Below are 21625 nucleotides of genomic sequence, written 5' to 3' on the forward strand. Positions count from 1 at the left end.
TTGCGCTGTCCTCTGGACGTGCCCCAGTCTTCTTCGAGGCTGAAACCTTGCGAGAAGAAGACTGGACAGGGGACCACCTCCCTGTCTCTCCAAGTGTTCAGACCCTCAGGACCGAGACACCAGGTTGGGAACATGGCCAAGCACTGGTGGTAGTGCCAGCAGGAAGAACCGAGACACCTGCATGTCTCAGCTCTTTCTCACGCCCTGTGCCTGAACCAGGACAGTGAGAGGTCTCCGGCACCTGTTCAGGACGCTCGAGACTCCTTAAAGACTTGAACACTCGGAGCGACATGACTCTGTCGAACATCCTACACAACACCAGTCTTAGAAGTGGACTTCTTAGGACTGGTGACAGGAGTGCAAATTGAGGTCTGCCTGCCTGTGGCTCCCGAAACACAAGACCCCGGTGAGGTAAGCGATTCGGTTCCCGAGCCCAAAGGCCAAGAAGAGCAGACGAGAGATCCCAATGCTTCCCCTGTGGAGGGAGGCAGCCCCTTAGAAGCCCCATGGCGGGACTCCTTAGGGGGGAAGAGGCAGCCTTCCTCTTCTTCAGCCGACGAGCCTTGGAAGAGGAAGGGGAGGAGGCAGCAGACGACGAAGATGAAGACAACGACACCCTACAGGACCTCTTCCTCGACTTTTTCTCCTTCATCTTCTTCAGGATGGTGGTAAAGTCCCCCATCCACGAGGGAGCAGCAGACATCACAGGAGCAGCTGAGGCAGCCAGGGCAACAGGAGCACTGGTAACAGCAGGAGTGGCAATGGGAATGGTTGGGACAGCCAGGGCAGACAGAGCAGTAACAGCGGCCCAGGCAGCAGAGAACGCAAGAGCAGCAGGGGCAGGAACCATCATATGGGGTACAGAGTGACCATCAGTGATGGTACAGCATGGGACGGCGGGGCCACAGAGGAAGCAAGGGCACCGCATGCTGGGATGCCAGGACAGAAGTCACTTTGTTTGGAAAGTGTGTAGAGACAGTCACCAGCATCTTGGCGAACGCTGTCCTTGTCGCCGTAGGTAGTTGTCGTGGTAGAAGCAGCACAGGTCACCACCGAAGCCCTCACCAGGTGAGACAGGAGGCCTTGCAGGGATGCAGGGCCTGAAAGCCCCAAGGAGAGCCGAGGTGCTTTCAAATCTGTCGCCTGCTTACCAAAGAGATGCTCGACTACCATAGCTGAAGGAGAAAAGGAGGTTGGATTAGTGGTGGAAGACTCCTCTCGCTTCAAGGGAAACCCTCCCCCACCAGCTAGGAGAGGCCCCCAAGAGGAGGTCGTCCTGATCGCCCACCCTCCCCCGTCGTTCCACACTCGTTGAAGCGAGCGAAGACGACAAAGGAGAGTTCTCTCCCGAAGGAGAAACAGCCAGAAGGGGAAGATTGCCGAGAGAGAGAAACGAGGAAGAATGGTTGGCCACCAAGGGCATAATCGGGGGCATATAACCCTCAGACAACACCTTGGCAGCCTTCCTCCGATACTGTTTCCTCCCTTCAAACTTCACCCACTGCTCAGCCGACCAGAAGCAACACTCAGCACAAGTAGAATCACAAGAACAATCATGTCCCCTGCAGGAGGCACAGAGGGCACGAGGATCAACATCAACATACGAGCAGAAATTGCTGCACTTCTTGCCATCAACCCCAGGACACGCACGCTAAAGAAAGGCGGCCTTACGAACAGGCTTGTCACATTTGTGGATTTGCATGATCAATATCACAAACACACATATAACACAAGCAACACAAACACACATATAACACAAGCAACAACAAAGAAAGAAAGATCTCAACGACAATCAGGGCAGAGAGGGAAGAACACACATCTTCACCACACGACGGCGAAAGCAAATTGGAATGTTTATGTCCAAGCAGGCATGACTCCCGCCTACCAGACGTTAGTTAACAGCCTAACCAACTTGTTTGCAAGTTCAACGGCCGTTTCCAGCTCTGCCGTAAGTAATTACTAATGTAAAGGATCGATGGTTTGTATATTGTGTAGGAACAATTATCAATTTCTCCAGGTGGAGTCTTCAGATATTTTCTAACTCCTCCCTGTTTTCACCACCCAATATTTTCAGTTTAACAACAGTTGACATGCGTAGGAAGCACTAAAAGCAAGAATAATTTTACAAATTTTATGTGTGAAATAAAAGCCACATATAAATTCTGTATATATTTACATGTAATCCCTCCCTCTATAAATACCTCACCTTCATGAATCAGTTTTGCCACTTGTGGCAAGGAATTTGGGGGAGAGAGAGGGTGACCCCTTGTCAGTTAAGACCTAGTGTACAAAATCCAACTGGGATCCATTCCTGTTGTTAACTTTTACGATTTAGCATATGGCACTCTAGCCTAGGTCAGGTTAGGATGGGAGGGTCATGGCCAGTAAGACCCAATACCACAGGCTAGCCCTAGGAAAGCTGTTAATCAGCTCAGTGGTCTGGTTAAATTAAGGTATACTTTTTTTCACAGGCTAGTTAGTTCAGTCTAGATTAGGTAGGGGATGCATCTTAACCGGCTTGCCACATCTTTGTGCTTTAGGCTATATGTCTTGGGGCTGATACTTTTCAAACTTCTTCACTTGTGATCTATATATTTTGTAGGCGTTTCTTAATGTAATACGCTGTATCCGTAACTCTTGGAAACATTTGGTGGATTACCACCATCTTCTTGTTGTTGTTGTAGCTACAGAGATAGAAGTGGGGGACTTGAGGAATAAGAGGTGGCCAGGAACTTAAGTGTTTCATCTCAGCCATCCTCCACAACCTTGCCAAGTCAGGGTACAAATCCTATAATGGCAATGAAGACTGCTGACCAGGATATACTTTTTGAGGTGACAAGAACCTGCTATGCCAGAAAACAAGAGAATTGTAGGCACTGGCAAGAGACGACAGCATACTGTGAGTAACCTAACAGTAGACGAGGTAGGCTAAGGAAAACCATGGCTATGCCACTACAGTTAATGCTCCTAGCAGCATTTTCCCATGAGATATCAAATGTGGCACAGAAATGGTCAGACTGGAAGGAGTCAATCACCTACTACACAGAAGGTAGTGGAGTCACTGAAGATGGCCAAAAGAATGCTATATTGCTCCACCAAGCAGATATGGAGGTACAACATATTTTTAGAACCCTGACTGTGGCTGGAGATAGTTTTGATGATGCGGTTACAGCAGTGGATAACCATTTTATGCCTAAAAATAATGGAGCATATGAGAAGCATGTTTTCAGGCATGCTTACCAGGTCTGTCCGAAAGCGTGGATGCTTACCTGACAAGGCTAAGAAATTTGATTAAATCATGTGAGTATCCCACAGCTGCAGTGAATTCTAATCTTAGAGATCAGATAATTAAAAAGTGTTTTTCTAAGAAGCTAAGTTAGATTTTTGAGAGAAACTTGACATTAGATAACATAGTAGAAATGGCAAGGGCTCATGAAATGGCTGACAGCCAGGCAAGGCAAACTGAAGAAGATTCTGTGAGATCTATCTAGGAAAGATAATAATCTCAGAGTAAATAAGCTAAGTTACCAGCCGCAAGGTAGTGGAACTTTTCATGCAAAAAGGGGACAAAAAACAGGAAATTCTGTGCACTCTAAATGGCTGAGAAATAATTTGGGTAGGCCTAGCATGAGTCCAAGTTGTTGGCGTTGTGGTCTACAAGGTCAATGGTAGAGCAACTGCAGTGTTTCAAGAAATAAAACATGCTGGAAATGTGGTAAGATAGGTCATTCAGCTCGTATTTGTAGGTCCAACATAGTTCCTTATCCTACCAGTGACTCAGATCAGAAAGTGTCAGTCGCAACCTGTTATGAAAGTGTCCAGGGGAAGAGGTGTGGGCCAAAGAGGTCAACCTAGGCATAATCAGCAAGTTAGTGTAGTAAAAGATTTACAGGCCGAGACAAAGGATGATGAGCATTATGTGGATCATTATCTATTTTATGTCAAAAATGTAAATATCTACTGTATTCAGATTTAATGTCAATAATGTACCTATTGAATTTCTGACTGATTCTGGTGCTTCCTGTAATATCATTACTGCACGTGATTTTGAAAAGTTAAGTGAGTGTAATTTTGACAGATTGTAAAAAGCATTTATATCCTTATGGTGTGAAGACCACATTAAAGGTAAGAGGAGAATTTAGGGCAGAGATTGAGTCCCCATCTGGGAGAGTATGTGTTGAAACAGATTTCATTGTTGTTGAGAAAAATTATGTCACTGATAATAGCTTACTTGGTACAGATACAGCCACAGCATTAAATATGTTAAGAATTGGTGAGGATGTTAACCAAACTGGAGTGTCTTATGTAAAATACAATAGTCACACGTTGAATTTCTAGTTCCAGAATAGTATTAGGCTATATACTAAAAAGGAGAGGGATGTAATGTATGTGTTTCTTAATGTAATATGCTGCATCCGTAACTCCTGGAAACATTCGGCAGTTTGCCACCATCTTCTTCTTGTCGCTGTAAAGATAGAAGCTGGCAACTTGAGGATAAAGAGGTGCCAGGAACTTAAGTGTTTCATCTCAGCCATCCTCCTTAACCGTGCCCAGTCAAGGGTACAAATCGTATAAATGCACTCATTTATGGTTTCCTAATGTCTTTAAAACTGGGGTCTCCCATAATTTTTTGACAGTAATTAGTACATCATAATTACAATGAAATGTCAATTTCATAAAATCAGCAGAGAGGATGCAAAGTAGGGAGACAGGGGTAGGCAAGTTTAATCATAACCTTTCCTAAAATACCGTGTCCTGACCTAACCTCTCTAACCTAGCTTAGGGATCCGTGCCCTGACCTGGCCAGGGGGGCTTCGCTCCCTCTGGACCGGCCCCAAGTAACACTAAATATCTGTGTCTCCCTATGCATAGACCTAATGGGTTACCCCTTTAATTTTATGAAAGTCTGCTAGGTGGCAGAATTATCAGCACATAGTCTAGGCGGTAAAATTTTGTAAGTTGCCAAATAAAATAAAATGGTAGAACCTAGGGGTGCTTATTAGCTCGTTACAATTTTGCCATATTAGTTATGGAGGGGGTGTTTACTGTGTTGTCTTACCTTGTACAGTTGTAATTTGATGAAGGCTTGGTGTAGGTTTTACTTATGGAATTAATTGCTTTCAACACAAACAAGACAAAGGTTTTTCTGTTGTATTGTGAGGATTTGAATGAACCAGATTTAACCATTGCAAACGAAACTTATCCTTCCCCGTGCAAATGATATACTGTATACCCCATAATTAATAAAATTACGACTTGTCAGAATACTTACCTTGGCTCTCCATAGCTAATACGGCAAAACTGTGATAAGTATTCATTTGCGATGGAAATAAAACTCAAAATCATTCAAATCACATCATAATACAACAGAAAAACCTATATTTTATGTTGAAAGCAATTAATGTCCATAAGTAAAATATTTGATGAAGAGATTTTTTCAAAAAATGTAGGTTACAATTTCATATCATGTATTGGCAACTTACAAAATACTACCGGCTAGGCTACCCATCTCCCTTCTCTGCACAGACAGGGTAATGCACCTTAAACGTCCCAAATGCTTTCTAAATAATTAGGCATAATTGGTTTGCTAGGCCGGTAGTCTATGAAAGTTTACCTAAAAAATATTTTGAGATGTGTCGGAAAAATAAATCCTGTAGTCTATATCTATAAGCCTACTAGTGACTATTTATACGTCTTTACTAAGTGGAAGATTAATTTGTCCTCTTAGGCTATGCTATTAGGATACCCAGCTAGTCTTGAAGACAGTAATAAGGACTTGATTAATGGCCACTACCACTAACTAATGGTTAAGAAGGTTAACCACGACCTAGGACTATCATCAGTCTACGACAGTTTAGTCCCGGCCTACAGCAATCAAAACAACGTCTTACAGGAACCACGAATTCATAAAATAAATATGTATCTTACACAATACCCTGTGAATTTGGCATTGCTTGGCTGGGAATAAAATTTTCACCTAAATACAAACAACATACCTTTAAGAATAATGCACTTTCTCACTAATATGACATGACACTTGTTACAACTGCCTTCGACTGTATGGGTCGTTCAACAGCAGACCAATCACGAGTGAAAAATGTTTTACAAAGTCAGTTTGAGAGGAAATATTATTAACTACCGTGCGATTAAATTCAGTTTTTTTAAATAAAATAAAATAACATTGTACTTTATATTGACTAAAATGGGAATGAATGGAAAGGTATATACTGTATCACCATATTAGAAAAATAAAACTGTTTTCAACGCGCATCCTGAGAAAATAAACGTAGCTGTATTGTTGTCACGTCATATCCGCTAAAAAACAAACTTAAAAAAACGAATTACAAATGACTTATTAATCTTATATTGCTTCAATACCTAAAAAAATATTTATTTAGTTTTTATGTGAAGCATAAGTCTAATTTGCTACTGCGTACTTTTTCCACTATTATAGCAATGGGTACTTCCTTGATGTACGATAATGAACAAAACATAAGAGATCTTGGGTTTTTTTTTTGCGGTACTCGACCTGATACCGTGACCTTTGATACTCTTTTACAATCTGCTGAGGAACAAGACTGCCTGTGTCCACACAAGGCCCTCTTAATCTAGATAGATGGGTGCTCTCGTTATTTTAATGGTGCCTACATTTATCCCATTTATAAAATAATTAGGTTATCTGTCTCCATCTTCGTATGGAATATGACGACCATTTTCTTTTGTTCATAAGAGGCACCTTATTTTGGAGACGTACAAGGGCCCGCCAGAGATGGAATCATCCCTGTGGAGGGCTGTACGTAAAACCAAAGTAAACAAGTGAAGAGTCTAGGCTTAATTGAATTTCAGATATTTTGCTTCGTCAGTGTTTACGGCATATTTTTTTTTTTGTAGACCTTTCTCTCCGAAACTAAACTATTTTTTTATGTAACAAATACTATTCCGGTAATCGTTCCATCAGACCTTTTCAGTGCGTTCATCTCTCGAACCGTTCTGCGGTTATCAGTAATCTTTCTCCCTGCCGCCAAAGTTTGGAATTCTTTTCCTGGCCTCATTTTCTTTAATGTAAGTTTTTTTTAACATTCGAAACGGTGGTCCTGTGCTAAAGAAAGAATATTCGGCCCCCGTACTACAGCATTAGAGAAATTATGTGGATTAACTTTCAAAATTTGTAGTAAATATGAACGTTTGGAACTGGTCTGAATTTTACTTCCATTAAATTTGCCAACTATGTTACACCCTTTAATTAGTTCTGATGTTAAAATACTGTGTTACATGTTTGGGTGAATTGCTTCTAAAGGTAAGTACGTTGCATACCCCTAAGTATCGTTTCTTAGAGGTTGATCAGCCATATACATGAAGTTCTGCCAAGACCTTTTAAACTCTCATACGCATAGAGTCTCTGCTTTTTATGATTTTCTCAAGAAAATGAAAACTTCAACCATAAACCACCCAGCTATTTTATCAGCATGTGTTTAATTCAAACTGCGAATAACTAGCTTGTTCTTACATAAAAGCACGTCCGTTTGCGGGAGAAATTGTAGCTGTAAAAATGAGGTTCCTCCATGCTCGAAAATTTAAAGTAGAATTTTTTAAAAATCATAGCAGTTCGTAGGTATTTCAAAATAGATGTAATGATTCAGAGAGAGAGAGAGAGAGAGAGAGAGAGAGAGAGAGAGAGAGAGAGAGAGAGAGAGAGAGAGAGAGAGAGAGAGAGAGAGAGTCGTATAAATATTACTATAGACAGAACGTCGAAACAGTTTAGCATACAGAGATGAGTGAGAAGAATAATTATTCAACTGTATAAACGTGATTATGGCAGAGGCGACTGTAAGAATTTTAGGACCATAACATTTTAGTATGCCAGGGAAGGTGTTTGGCAGGATTTTGGCTGAGAAAGTAAGACATACGATAGACAAACTGATGAGAGAAAAGCATTATGAGTTTAGACAATGAGTAGAGTTTGTGGGTCAAGTGTTTGCTATGAATCATTTGTATATAAACTGAAAGTAGAGTGAAAAGCTGTAGACCTAGGAAAAGCTAAGTAGATATGAGAGGAATGAAAATTTTTATGGGGGAAATCATGTAAAAAAAAAAGAGAGTGGCTCTTTTTAGTATAAAATGATTCTGAGACAAGGATGCATCTCTGTGGCTTTTTAATATCTGAACAGATGGATTGACGCGAGATCATTGCATCGATAGATGATGAAAAAAGTTTTGGCATAAGAAAATGGGTCATTAAATGAGTTAGAGATGGTTATCTGCAGATGGTATATTACGGACTGTGGATAATGAAGAAAAACGACGGAAACTACCGAAAACGTTAAAAAAATTATACAAGGAGAGAGTTAAGAATAAATGCGATTAAGACTAACTTCATGGTGGGAAGTGCAAACCAGGAAAAAGAGCAAAGAATGTCAAAATAGACGATGGAAGAATGAAAGTGTCTGATTTAAATGGAACAGTCATTTTTGAGGGTAAATGCTAATGACCCGTTTAGTCACAGCATGCCTAGGCTAAGTCTGTTCATGCATCGGACGACTGACTGAGAAATGTTATGAGAGCCATATTTCATAAAGCAAGGTTCGCCTGACATGTTAAGAGAGCAGTGGGTACACAGAAGATCTATAAGAAACTGAAATATCCTGCTTTACCTAAAAGTAATCTAATAAGGGAGTGATCAAGGTATTTATTTAATAGAAACCGCAATAATAAGAGTTCCGTTAAGGTGCAATTGCACCACAGCATAAGGAGAGGTAATTTACACTGCTCAAAAACAGTATTAGAAAATTTTAAAAATCATGTATGGAAAATTCTTACTGAATGAAACCAATAATTTGGTTCGGAGTACTATGAGTATAGCATGTGAGATGAGATGAAATTTTGAAACTCTTTGCTGAGCCTCATCCATTCCACCTTCGAAATTTAACCTGATGACAAGTTGCTGTCTTTCAGTTTGTTAAGTAAGCTAAAAATGAAACATTAGTAGCAATATTTTTGGTTTATAAAGTTGCCTAAAGTTCTGCATGTAAATTTTAGGCAGAATCACGCTTATTTTCACGCGATTGAGGCGATACTAAAAATTTTTCCAGAGGTAAGCAGTAAATAGATAAGAGGTTTTCGAAATTAGAGCAAAACTTGTTTTTCATATATATATATATATATATATATATATATATATATATATATATATATATATATATATATATATATATATATATATATATATATATAATTAGATTATTCGCCCCAAGTTGAATTAATTTATGGACTCTAACTATTCGAAAATAGCGAACTGTGCCTGGTAAAGGGAAACTATTAATAAGATCAGATCAAAGAACAGGACTTTTTTATTATAATTCATCGATATGTTGTCACTTTTGCATTTGGTTGTTAACAACAAAACGAAAACATTTATAAGAACAACAATTTTCATACTTTCAGACGATGTCCGTCAGGAGCTTGAAATCTTGCAGCTGATTCGTCCGTTCGAGAAGTTTAAATGGTTAATGTTTACTCCCCAACCGGAGATTTTATATTTTGAGTGATTGAAGGTGAAAATTAGTGATGTGATACGTTTCATAATGCAATAAGGAGAGTATGATTAGGTTCAAACATTTCCAGTGCTGATTGTGTTGATAAGAAAACGAATATTTTTGTGAATACGTTAATCTTAAATGGCCAGTGTGACAAAGATCGCATTTTCCAAAGTTTAACCCTCCAGCTTTTGTTCAGTCATATTTAGGCTACTTTTACATCTTGCATTAAAATTTTGTCACAGTCACAAATCTTCCGATTTTGTTTGACAGTTTGGAACTCATCGTTACTAGCCTATGCTAGGTCGATTTTATTTTTATGCTAGCCTGTTTGGAACCACATTTTTTAAAGCTCAGTAGAGGTTCAAATCACTGCATCCCACGTAAGTTTAAAGTAAGGTTAGGTAGGTCGCCCACGCCCTTAAAATAAAATAAAAGAGTAGCATTAAGAGCTAACATTGTATGCTATAGAAATGTAACTAGAAGAAATTGGGTTGAGTGGAGCAAAATAGGCTGTTGGGTTTGTAGACTAATTTGATCCCACTGTGATGGAAGCGAAGCCATTGCCATTTATAGCTTACAGGAGGAGTATTCTTCAGTGTAGGCTGGAGCGGTCATTGAACTTGGTAACCAGATTTTCGACTGATGGATGGGCCTAAGAAAGACATGCTTTGCTCGTTATCTACCTCATGTGATCGTTGGATAATTATATGCATAGCCTGCTACCATTTGTTGCTTTGCCTTGCATTCCTATTGGACTGTGTTTAATTGTTCTTATTTTTTTGCTGACATGGAGAAAAAACTTGTCAACTCCATTGGAAGAGATGTGGGAGGTGATGTGACGTTTTATTCTGCCTCAGTGGTTGACCCTTGTAGCCCAAGTATTGTTTTGCAGGAGGAAGGTTTGCGCCCTTTGTTCCTCAAGCAAGATGTGTGCTGGTTGCTTTTCATGCGGCTGGAGAAGTTTGGCAAGTGGTGGAAGGTAGATTTGCTAAGAGGTGTTTGTTGGCTTCATTGCAGGAACGGGGTGATAGGCTATGCCCCTAATGATGCCATTTAATCCTTCTGCCCCTATCTCTTGCTTTCTTCCACTCCTATCCTACTGTCTCTTTATACTACCCCCTACCCCTTCTAGGTGCCTGGAGAAGACATGGTACCTGCTGAAGACTTGGCCTATGCTCAACATCCCTGGTACAGTAGTTCGTCTTTTGTGGTATCCCTAGACAACTTGGTGGAAAAGAATGAAACATTGCCTGATCCTTGTTCTGTTGTGTCTGCAGCCACCCTGGCATTTTCTTCTGCTGCAGAGGAGGGCAATCCTCCTGTTGCGGTAGTTTTTCCAATGGCAGAGCCTTTGGTTGGTGCCTCCTCATATTTGGTTCCAGCTTTAACCCTTTAGCATTAAAGATCAGCAAGACTTTTGAGAGAAAAGGGGAAAATCAATCTTGTTGGGGTGCCTTTCTTTTCTTTATTGAGTTGGTTTTTGTCTCCCTACTCATCCCCACTCTTTCATCATGTAGGTGGAAGGAGGAGGAAAATTCTAAGGCCTTGCTTAAGAAGTCCAGGCTACCTCCTCATGCGCACTTTCCTTCTGAGAGGAGAGGGGAGGTGTGCCCTCTGAGAGGAGAGGGGAGGTGTGAGATTGCTCACATGTGATCATCACACCTTTGGCAGGGTTAGCGTGTTTGCGTCTTCCCCACTAAGACACGAAGTCTGCTTCCACCTCACTTTCCTGTGAGTTCTGGGACTCATACCAGGATGTCTGTGCATGTTGCTCTCTCTGCATGTGTGTGATCAGGGGATCACTTGTGTGGGGCAGCCCAAGACAACTGCTCTCCACATGCCTCTAAAGAGACACAGGGAGGGGCATACGATAGCTGTTCATGCTACTTGTGCTTGGTTTCCAAACCTTGCATGCGCAAGTAGTGGGAGAGTCATCACTACCTTTTTGCTTGGTGAGTGTGTGTGTGTGTGCATTTTATGGAACATGTACACAGTGTTTTCTCTTTAAAGAGATATCTCCTATCCTGTTTTGTGTATAGAAATGTGGGTTTTTCTCACTCCTTCATCTCAGAGTTAGTAAAGACTCAGAACCTGTCAGTTCCAGACTTAAGATTGAAGAGTTTTTCAATCCCCTTCTTTGAGATTCCATGAGTGATCAAGCTTGTGCTGAAGGATACTCCTGATATTAAAGGCTCTGGTTTGTACACCTAGGAAAAATACAAATTACCTGTACAATATTTAAAAATTTTATTATTTTAATGAAGCTTCTTTGAGATTGTTGTGTATAAATAATGTACCTAAACCTTTCAGTTACTTTTATTGTTCCATTAGATATTTATTACTTTAAAGGGTTATGGCATAGTTTTATGGATAATGTGGTTAACAGCATGTTAAAATGCTTTTGCAGATTGATGTTATGCATATTAATCTTTTACTTTTCAGAAAATGAAAACGGTGAGCAATGAATAATTCCAGGGAACGATTGAGCTATCTACATGCTCCTGATTATGAGTAAGCATTGTATTTTATATATTTCTGGTTCTATAATACTGTATATGTTTCGTACAAAGTATAAGCTTTCATTTTACATGCTGATCATTGTGTGAGGAAATTAATTGCTATTGAGGCAGCTACACAAATAACATTTCCCCCTCCACTTATCAGATCATATACTTTTTGTTTGGGGCTTTGTTATGTGCTCCTCACTGGTCATTTGATACCCAGGTCTCACTCCCAAAAATTTCGTTGTGATAATCAACAGTAGGGATAATGCTGTATTGTGTACGTATTCTTGTTTAGCATTATTCTATCGTGACCTGGGGATCATGATGAAGTGTGAAAAATCAGGGCTTATGCCCAAGCATCAGGCAACATTCATGGTCATGCTGAGAGATATGGGAGCAGGGAGATTTCTTTCCGTCGACTTGCATCAGCTGACGAAAGGAAGGTTCAGCACAGTTTTATTTTGTAACAGGAACAACCTGCTCTGTTATCACTGGAGAAGCTCATTCTGCATGGGCGCCTCTGCCTGCGATTGCTTCAGCAGCAACTGGAGCAGCATTGGTCAGCCTCAAGCGATCTCTGTTCTTGAATACATCAAAGGAGAGGTTAGGGGTGCATCTGAGAGGTCTGTCCATCTTAGGTGTTTGGAAATGATACAAGTTTCATCTGCACATCAACATCTTGCAAAGATAAAAGTGCTGTTAGCCCTGCAAGCATTCAGAAATTGTGAGATGACGCACACAGGAGTGTTGATGAGTGACATTACGATTGTAGTGGTTAATGTCATCCGACGGGGTTAGTGTTTCCTCTGACCTCTTTTGGTTGGTGAAGCAGATGCATGAGTGGGTGGTTCACCATGTCGTCCAGCTGCCAGCTAGGTACATTCTGGCTTGGAGGAGTTATGGTGGGTCAGCTCAGCTGCCAGGGTCTGTTAAAGGGACAGTTTGGTCTCTGTTTTATTGCATGGGGAAAGACTTTTTGAGCTTTGGTGAAATCTAGTGAGTGACTATTTGCCACATCATTATATGTGAAGCTCATTGTGTTCTGCTTTTCTGTTCCAGACTCTTAGCATCCTTGGAAAATGCCTTTCAGTTGCTCCTGGGACATTGAATAGTTTTGCCTTTGAGTCTGATTCACCAAGTGATCAACCAAGTTTTTGTCACTCCAGGTTTTGGGTAACCTGGTAGTTACTTATTAGCCCAAGTGAAGCGGTACAGTGTATCTTGATTTGCTAGCTCCTTTGGTTGAGGTATCCAGGGTTTCCCCTTTGACCTATTCTCCCATGTTAGCCTCACATTTTGAGCTAGCCTCTGCTACAGTGTACCAGGGAGAGGACCATCTTCTCCAGTAGGTGTCACAGAGGGATCTCTTAGGTTATAGCTACTTTGCAGTAGATCTTGGACTTCCCTGTCCATCTTCATTTAAGCAAGCTTCTCTTAGCTCCTGAAGTGAAGCCTCTTGCTATGGATTGAGCCAAGTCTGACTGAAGGTCATTAACCACCTCTTCTTCAGTAGAGTTTCCATTCCTATTGGAACTTGAACCGTTTTGCCCACATGATTAGCTTATGCCTCTGGAGTGGGAGGTGGATCTCCATGGTCTAACTCAGGCAGTGGAGAAGCCTTGCAAGAGGCCTTGGAATGTGATCAAATCCTCAAGACTTATTCTGTGAGCCTTTGCCGCATCGAAGTGTGTTAAGTTACAAAGCAAATTGAATCTTCCCTGGCTCTTAGAGGGTTGGAAATTTATGTTCATCTTATTTATGATTTTTGGCAAACTTAGAACTACATTCATACCGAACTTACACGATGTTAGGTTCCAGAACTCGTGCAAGGCGGATTTTCGCGCAAGTTTGGCGTGGTCCCTAAAAATGCTAATAAATGCTTGTTTCTAGAGTTTAAACACTAAATATGACCCTAATCTTGCTCCCAAAGTATTAAGCTAACTTTTAAATTAAATTAAAGTTTCTTTAATTTCATTTAAAAGTTAGCTTAATGCATTACCCTTAAAAAAAGAAATAAGTGTTGACATAAAAATAGAGTTGGAAGAGAATTTTTCTTTATCCCCTTCCTAGCGATCTATTTTTTAGAAGTCTTCTGAACCTTGTTTTTAAGAACTTCTTTATTCTACGTCTCTTTCTGCTTGTTCGGAAATGCTTTTTCATGAACACAGTGTTTTTTATTTGGACCAATACAACTCTTAGTTATTATGTCTCTATGTTTTAGAGCATATTTGCCACACTAGTGCATTTACAGTTCGTAGAGCTAGACAGTACAGGTAAAATTAGATCAATTTAAACTACAGTACTGTGCAGGTAAAGACGTACAGAGAAATAATAAGTTGTAAAAGTGTGTGAGCGCTAACTACGAAAGAGAGAGAGAATCTTATTTTAAAGAGTGAAATTATTCATCAGTTACTATGGAGGCAGAGAATAACGAGAGAGAGAAACAAGTTAAGTATATCTTAGTTTAACCAGACCCCTGAGCTGATTAACAGCTCTCCTAGGGCTGGCCCGAAGGATTAGATTCATTTTACGTGGCTAAGAACCAATTGGTTACCTAGCAACGGGACCTACAGCTTATTGTGGAATCTGAACCACATTATGACAAGAAACGAATTTCTATTACCAGAAATGAATTCCTCTAATTCTTCATTGGCCGGTCGGAGGTCGAACGCTGGGCCAACAGCAACAAGAGAGAGAGATTGTCCATACTTAAAATATCCAGTTAAATTGTTTATGAATTATTACAGAGTCACAGAGAAGAACATGAGGGAGAGAGAAGTTATTCTCATGTTAGATATCAAAAGATGAAATTCATGATTTATGAAGGAAAAAGAAAGAGAGAGAGAGATAGTACATAGAAATCCTTTGACATGCTGTGGGCAACGATTGACATATTTCACAGCTTTGCCCTCACCCCTCTCTTCAAAGGTTTCACAAAAGATTGGGAAATGATATTTGTGTGTTTAAAATATCACATAATTTACTACAGAAATGTATAAATTTTATAATTACAGTTATATTTTTTTTATTATTAATATTTGAAAATTAGTATCTATTATTAGATAAATCATTTATCATACAAAACAAATAAACACATACTTGTAACCGTAAAAATTCTCTCATCTCAGTAAGAGAGAAAGAACTATTAATTTTATTATTTACAGTAAACCTCCCGTATTCGTAGGGGATGCATACCGCACCCCCCCCCCACGAATATAAAAAATCCACGAATGCTTAAAACCCCTTTAAAAACACTTAGAACTGCCTATTTTGATAGTTTAAACACAAAAAATGTCCTCTAAAAATGCTTATACCGGAGTACAGTATTTTAATAGTTTTATTACAAAAAAGTGCATTTAGTCATGAAAATATGAAAATACAGTAATTAATGAATGTTTCTCAGTGAAAAATACTGCGAATGGGCAAATTTTCCATGAATAATGGGTAGATACGTTCCACAGAGAAATCCGCGAATAGTGAAACTGCGAATATGGGGGGTTTACTGTAATGTTATTTAATTTACACATAAAGCTTGAAAACTTATAAATTACATGAAAATGTAAACAAACACTTTTGCAGGGTTCGTCGAGGATTCGCAAATGTCGCGTGTCTGTGAAAAAATCGCGTATGACAATTGGTTAGGTTCCAATGAAAAGTTCACGTGTCTAAATTAACGCAACTCAAATTTTGTAAGATCAAGGTATTACTGTAATCAGTCTTTGACCAGAGACTCAAGAATCTTTTGCCTCCCTCCCTCCAGTAATTTGTCAGTAGGGAGCCAGCGAGATGCTTTTGTGCTCAGTGCAAGCCCTTTGGCACTATCAAATTGAGAAACAGACTTTTTAGACTAGAGCCTTGGGTCTTTTTAGAACTGCCAGGCACTATAAGTTGGCATCCAGAACACTTTTTCCTGGCTTCCTTAAGTGATCAAGTGGACATAGTGGATGGTTGTCCACTCCAGACAAGGGCTAATAAAGCCAGGGGAATTGGCCTATCCCAAGCTGTTCAGAGAACTTTTTGGTTCACAGGTAATGAGAGCAGGGTTTTGGCAGTATCATAGTACAGTACCTTTACCTTACTTTACCCCAGGGACAATGCCCTAAGTCTTTAGGACCTTCTCCTTAGGATCTGTGATTGCTGTTCAACAGGTTGTAGAGTCTCCAACTTCCTCTTGGACAAAAAAAAAAAAAAAAAGTGATTCCGAAGATACGCAGATGGTATAAAGCTGGAGGTTGAATGGTTGGTGACTGCCTCACTCCCTACATGCCTTCTTTCTTTCTCTGCAAGGCAGCATTAAGACTGAGTATGTGCTGGACTGGCCAAGAAGCAGGTAGACTTCTCATTCAGGCATCCGCATTCTCTTCTCCCTATACAACAGTGGAGGGGAGAGGCCATGTGTGAAGTATATATATGCTTTTTTTATGGCTAAAAAAACTAGGTTTTATCCATGCATAGGTAAACTCTAGTACTGTAGGCTTATGTTATTTCTGAGGCTCACTGCTTTAGGTTAATTTTACCTGATAGTCAGTACTGCCTAACCCAACTCCACAAAAACAACAGTATTTACATAAACAACATTATTGTTATAAAATACTACCTGTAATATAGTAGGGATTATCATGAAGTACAGCTGAGCCATCATCATATAAATACAGTATGCCTCAACATGCTCCAGCAGTACAGAAGATGATGGTACATTCAGAAATCTTCAGGCAACACTTGGCAATGATGATGTTAGTAAAACTCATCAGCTGATGATTTTGAGAAAGTTAAACATTACCAGAATGTCTGTGGTGCATGAGTGCTCTGTTCATGTTTTATAATGAGATGTGATAATACATTCAACATAATTGGATACAGTAAGTAAAATAGCAGTTTTATTAAAATTATTATTTTAGATACCAGTATAACTGCCCTATTTGACATTTGCAAATGGATGCTGGTGTTGTAACACCCTAACCAGGACCAAGAATTCACACACATTTTGATTGTCTACCTGGAAGGTCTTGCCACGTCATATACAGGTGACTCAAAGTGGCTTAGGTCAGCTGCTGGCGCACCAAAAGAATGCTCCACAAAAAATTTTGGTGTAAAGAATTTCGAATAAGGGATTGAAAACCTGTACACTAAAAACTTTTCCTGAGTATGCTCTTTTGATATTTGGGTATGTTGATTATGGCTGTGCATCTTATATGCTGTCAAGTACAGTAAAGGGTACTTGGCCCATCAATTTATGATTGACCCAAAAACTCTCTCTTCCTACCGTTGCTACCCTGTCTTTAAGGAAGCTCTCTGTTCTCAAAAAGTTCCCTAGAATGAGTTCAGGTACATCTCACTCTGGCTCAGGGCCCATCAGTCTTGCTTTCCTATGCCAGATTGTATAGGAGGTTACAGGAGCATGGCATTTCCATGTAGCTTGCCAGTCAGTGCAGAGACTATCTTCCCAGTTAGGGATGAGTCTCTACATAAAAGGTGTTGGTTTGTATTCCTGTAGAACAAGTTTTAAAAATACTTTTAAATTTTGTAACCTGTGTATACAGACGAGAGCCTTTTATCATAATCCCACGTCAACCACCCTGTGTAGGCCCTGAAGCTGAAGAAAAAAGTGCTCGCTGATGGCAGGTGAATGGAGGGTTCCTCCCACTCACCTGCCTATCACCAGTTAATCACCATGTTAGTAGTACAGCTCATGCTGAAGAATATCCCTGCATAAAAGGCTCTGGTTTGTGTTTAGGAAAAACACAGATTACACTGTAAATTTGTGATGTGTATTAAAAAAAAAACTGTCCAAGTTTTGATACTTGTGTTGAAATTGTGTGCTGAGCTGGTCAGTGAAACAATTTTTTATTTGCAGTAGCTTATGGGATGTTAGAGTAGCTGAATTTCCTCTTTATGTTCTTATTTTATCACATTTATTGAAGGAACACATATTTTGATTCAATTTACTTTGTTATAGAATTTCTAGAGATTGTAATAAGATTCTTTATTGCTGCTGAATGTGATCTTAGTGTATTTAGCACATCATATTCTCATCATCTCAGTATTTCCTTTTGTGGTTAGATGTGAAATCGTTCCTCTATATTCTTCAGTCTTTTACATGCTACTTGAATTTTTGTTTTAAGTCTTCAAGTGTGCCCTTTTTTCATGATTTGCTTGGTTTCCTACTGATATCTTTCTTGCTACTTCATATCCATTAATTTTCTGGAAGGCCACTCCATCTCAACCTTTGATATCTTAGTCTGTTTTTCAGTGATTACTTGGTAAGTAAATATAAAACTTTATTTTATTATAAAAATGTAATTTTAAGTCTTCATCTGTGGCCTTTTTTCATGATTTGCTTGGTTTCCTACTGATATCTTTCTTGCCACTTCATATCCATTAGTTTTCTGGAAGGCCACTCCATGTCAACCTTTGATATCTTAGTCTGTTTTTCAGATGCTGGGCATCACATCATTGTAACTCCTCATGCATAGTAGTGGATGGTCTTCCAAAAGTAGGCCTATTGTGTCCATAAATCCTAGCATTCTATAGTGACCCTTTTCAAAATCTTGGTAGTCTTTGTCAGTGACTGGAAAGAGTAATACATTAGGGATGCATTATCATATTCTGTTATCTAGTTAACTGAAGAATGGTTTTTGGTAGGGTTTCTGTGCCTTTGGAATTGGTTACTTTGTCGTCACTGATTAGTTTGTTGTAAGGGCTCTTTATTGAGGTGAAAAAAATTTCTGCTAATTTTTTTAAAGCTACTACTAGTATCTATAACAAATATATGTAATACTTTGTTGAAATATGTGATTTCATAGGTAATTTCAAGTTATAAAAATGTTGCATATCATTTAAAGGTAGATATACAGCACCTTGCTATTTTGGGATGCCATTTTTTAATATAAGAGTTTAATATTAGTCATATATATAACAAAAAAATTTTGGTAAATATTATCTATACTAATAGCTTTTGCCATTTTGCAGGAATACATCAATTGACAGGACATTCAACCCAGTGAAGAATCTGAACGATCTGTTTCAATCAGTTGATGTTGAGGAGTGTGAAAATCTGAAAGTTTACTTACGAGTACGTCCAAGCCTCCCTGATGAAAATGTTGAGAGTGAGGTATGTCATAGATGTAAATTTCTTGAGGTTACTGTACAATTAGTAATACCTTGAACATTCGCGAGGGTAGCTTAGAACGACAGGACACATTCCTCCAAACAGAATGTTAGGTTTGTTACTTCATGGTAGTATTTTCGTAATTGCATACAAATACATTTATGATAAAAGAAATTTAGTACAGTGTAGTACAGTACAGTATAATTTGGCATTTTTATTTGGTACAATTCACATAAAATGCTAATAAATGCTTATTTCTAGAGTTTAAACCCTAAATATGACCCAATCATGCTCGCAAAGTGCTTTGATTTCATTTGAAAGGTAACTTAATACATTACCCTTAAAAAATAAATAAATGGTTGATGTAGAAATAGAGTACAGTATTGCCTAATGGGTATTTGCCATATTAGTGCATTTACAATACAGTATACTGTTGCCTGCTATATCAATTCATTGGCTGCTGTTTTCTTTTGCACTACATTAAGGTAAAACCAAGTAACAAATGGGACTGTAAACTAAATGACTGACATTTTCTTTGTCATTGTCAGCAAGGTAAACTAGTAAACTTCTTATGTCACAGAAGTCATATAACGAAGGTACAATTCAATAAAATAAAGAAAACATGTACATACTGTAAGCAGATCTGTGAAAAAGTTGCAGGTGCAGATTAGTTAGGTTCCAATGAAAACTTTGTGAATCCAGAAATGCAAATGCACGAGGTATGACTGAACAGTGGATCCCCACTTTTTCGGGCTTCACTTTGTCACAGATTTTAGTGGAACATATCCTTCACTTTTACGCAGGAACTTTCACCAATTTGCAAATTTTTCTGTGAAACGTAGCTCTAAAATTACTGCTAATTTGCTTTTTTCATAGGGCAACACTGTGTATTTATTAATTACTGTATTTTTTCATGTTGTGTTCATGAAAATAAAGATTTTTATGATAAAAAGGATTTATAGCGTACTTATACTGTACTACTGTATATACAGTGTATACTGTATGTATAAAAACATTTAACTTTTACATTATCTTTGGGAAATAAAAATGCCAAATTATACTGTACTGTACTAAATTTTTTTTATCAAATGTATTTGTATGCAATTACAAAAATACTAACATGACGTAACAAACCTAACATTCTGTTTGGAGGAATGTGTCCTGTCATTCTAAGCTACCCACGTATTTTAGATATGCTCTATGCTGTAGTACTGTCCTAAAATACATACTGTACAGTAAATATTTCAAAATCATCTTACAACACAGCTAAATCCATTAGGCAAAAGAAAATGTGTCTGAATTGTAGGGGACACTTAAGAGTAACAGTTGTAGGTGGGTATGTAATATTGTAAGATGACTTTGAGATGATATTGGGGTGTTTGGGGATGATATTTCGAGGTATATTTTTGTTTGAACTGTTAAGTTGGGCAATGAACTGTTAAAACAGGCAGTTATAAGCATTTTAGGGATGTCTATACTTAAGAGTAACAGTTGTAAGATGGTAATGTAAGATGACTTTGGGTGTTTTGGATGATGGTTTGGGGTGTAATTTTGTTTGAAATGATATTAAATTGTTTTGGTGTGATAAGATAATGTATATTTTTTGTTTGAACGATTAAATTAGGCAGTGAACTATTAAAATTGGCGTTTAAAAAACATTTTAATTTAAAGGGTATAAGGTATTTGGCAGTTATATGCAGTTATAAGTGTTTTTAAAGGGGAATTTCCTTTTCCGTGGTGGGTGCTGGAACCTATCCCCGCAAAAAAGTGGGGGAGCACTGTATTTGGAATGAATCTCATCTACTGTCAAAGTTAGCTTATATCTTTATGCTATTAGGTGTGGTTGCCTTTCAAAATAAAACAAAATAACGCTTGGCCAACCTGCTAGGAATCTCTCTTTAATCACTGTAATTACTGCCCAAAATGCTACACTCCCAGTTTACTGCCCTCCATGCCAGGATCTGCAGGCATGGGCAGTTGATACCTTCTTCAAGAATGGTAGAATCTAGACCTTTATGCTTTTCCCCTGTTTGCTGTTTTGAGGAAATACACAACATTTGTGAGTTCTGTGGAACACACAAATGATTTTGATAGCATGTTGGTGGCTCCTAAGGGAATGGTTTCCCAAATTTCCTTTCGTGGCAGTAGATATTCCTCGCCTTCTGTTCAGGAAAGATCATTTCAGACAGTCTCCTTAGAGTAGATTCTCCCAAACATCTAACCATGTGGAGATTGTCAGTTGTCTGTTATTAGCTAAGGGTGTTTCTAGAATGGCCAAGGAAGCAATCCTTAAGTTTACAGGGCCCTCCACTATTGGACTTTATCAATAGCTGGTCAGTTTATTGATCTTGATGCTTGTCCAGAGGGATATCCAGCACCCATTCCACTATAGATATCCTGATTAAGTTCTGCCAGTATCTCAGGTACACAAAGCAGTTTTCTGCCACAGCGATCAAAGGGTGCCACTTTACACACTT

The 21625-nt window shown here is 39.0% G+C and overlaps 2 protein-coding genes across 10 annotated transcripts in view; one reads left to right on the forward strand and one right to left on the reverse strand.

Moving 5' to 3' along the window:
• Positions 1-6297, reverse strand: part of AP-1sigma (AP-1 complex subunit sigma-2) — a 133314-nt gene extending 127017 nt beyond the window's left edge. For 2 of the 6 annotated variants that reach the window (XM_067104324.1, XM_067104323.1), the window contains exon 1: positions 5997-6288. The gene's annotated coding sequence lies outside the window, so the exon portion shown is untranslated. Of the gene's footprint in view, positions 1-5928; positions 5954-5996 lie in introns of those variants that run through there. The other 4 variants (XM_067104321.1, XM_067104326.1, XM_067104325.1 and 1 more) reach the window with 4 other exon arrangements.
• A 3046-nt stretch (positions 6298-9343) lies between these two features.
• Positions 9344-21625, forward strand: part of LOC136838781 (kinesin-like protein KIF20B) — a 113904-nt gene continuing 101622 nt past the window's right edge. For 2 of the 4 annotated variants that reach the window (XM_067104306.1, XM_067104309.1), the window contains exons 1-3: positions 9424-9551; positions 11979-12047; positions 19010-19151. In XM_067104306.1, the coding sequence (XP_066960407.1) occupies positions 11998-12047; positions 19010-19151 (192 nt within the window). In that variant the 5' untranslated portion in view covers positions 9424-9551; positions 11979-11997. Of the gene's footprint in view, positions 9552-9867; positions 9917-11978; positions 12048-19009; positions 19152-21625 lie in introns of those variants that run through there. The other 2 variants (XM_067104307.1, XM_067104308.1) reach the window with 2 other exon arrangements.

The sequence above is a fragment of the Macrobrachium rosenbergii genome, chromosome 5 (assembly GCF_040412425.1).
Source record: "Macrobrachium rosenbergii isolate ZJJX-2024 chromosome 5, ASM4041242v1, whole genome shotgun sequence".
NCBI lineage: Eukaryota > Metazoa > Arthropoda > Malacostraca > Decapoda > Palaemonidae > Macrobrachium > Macrobrachium rosenbergii.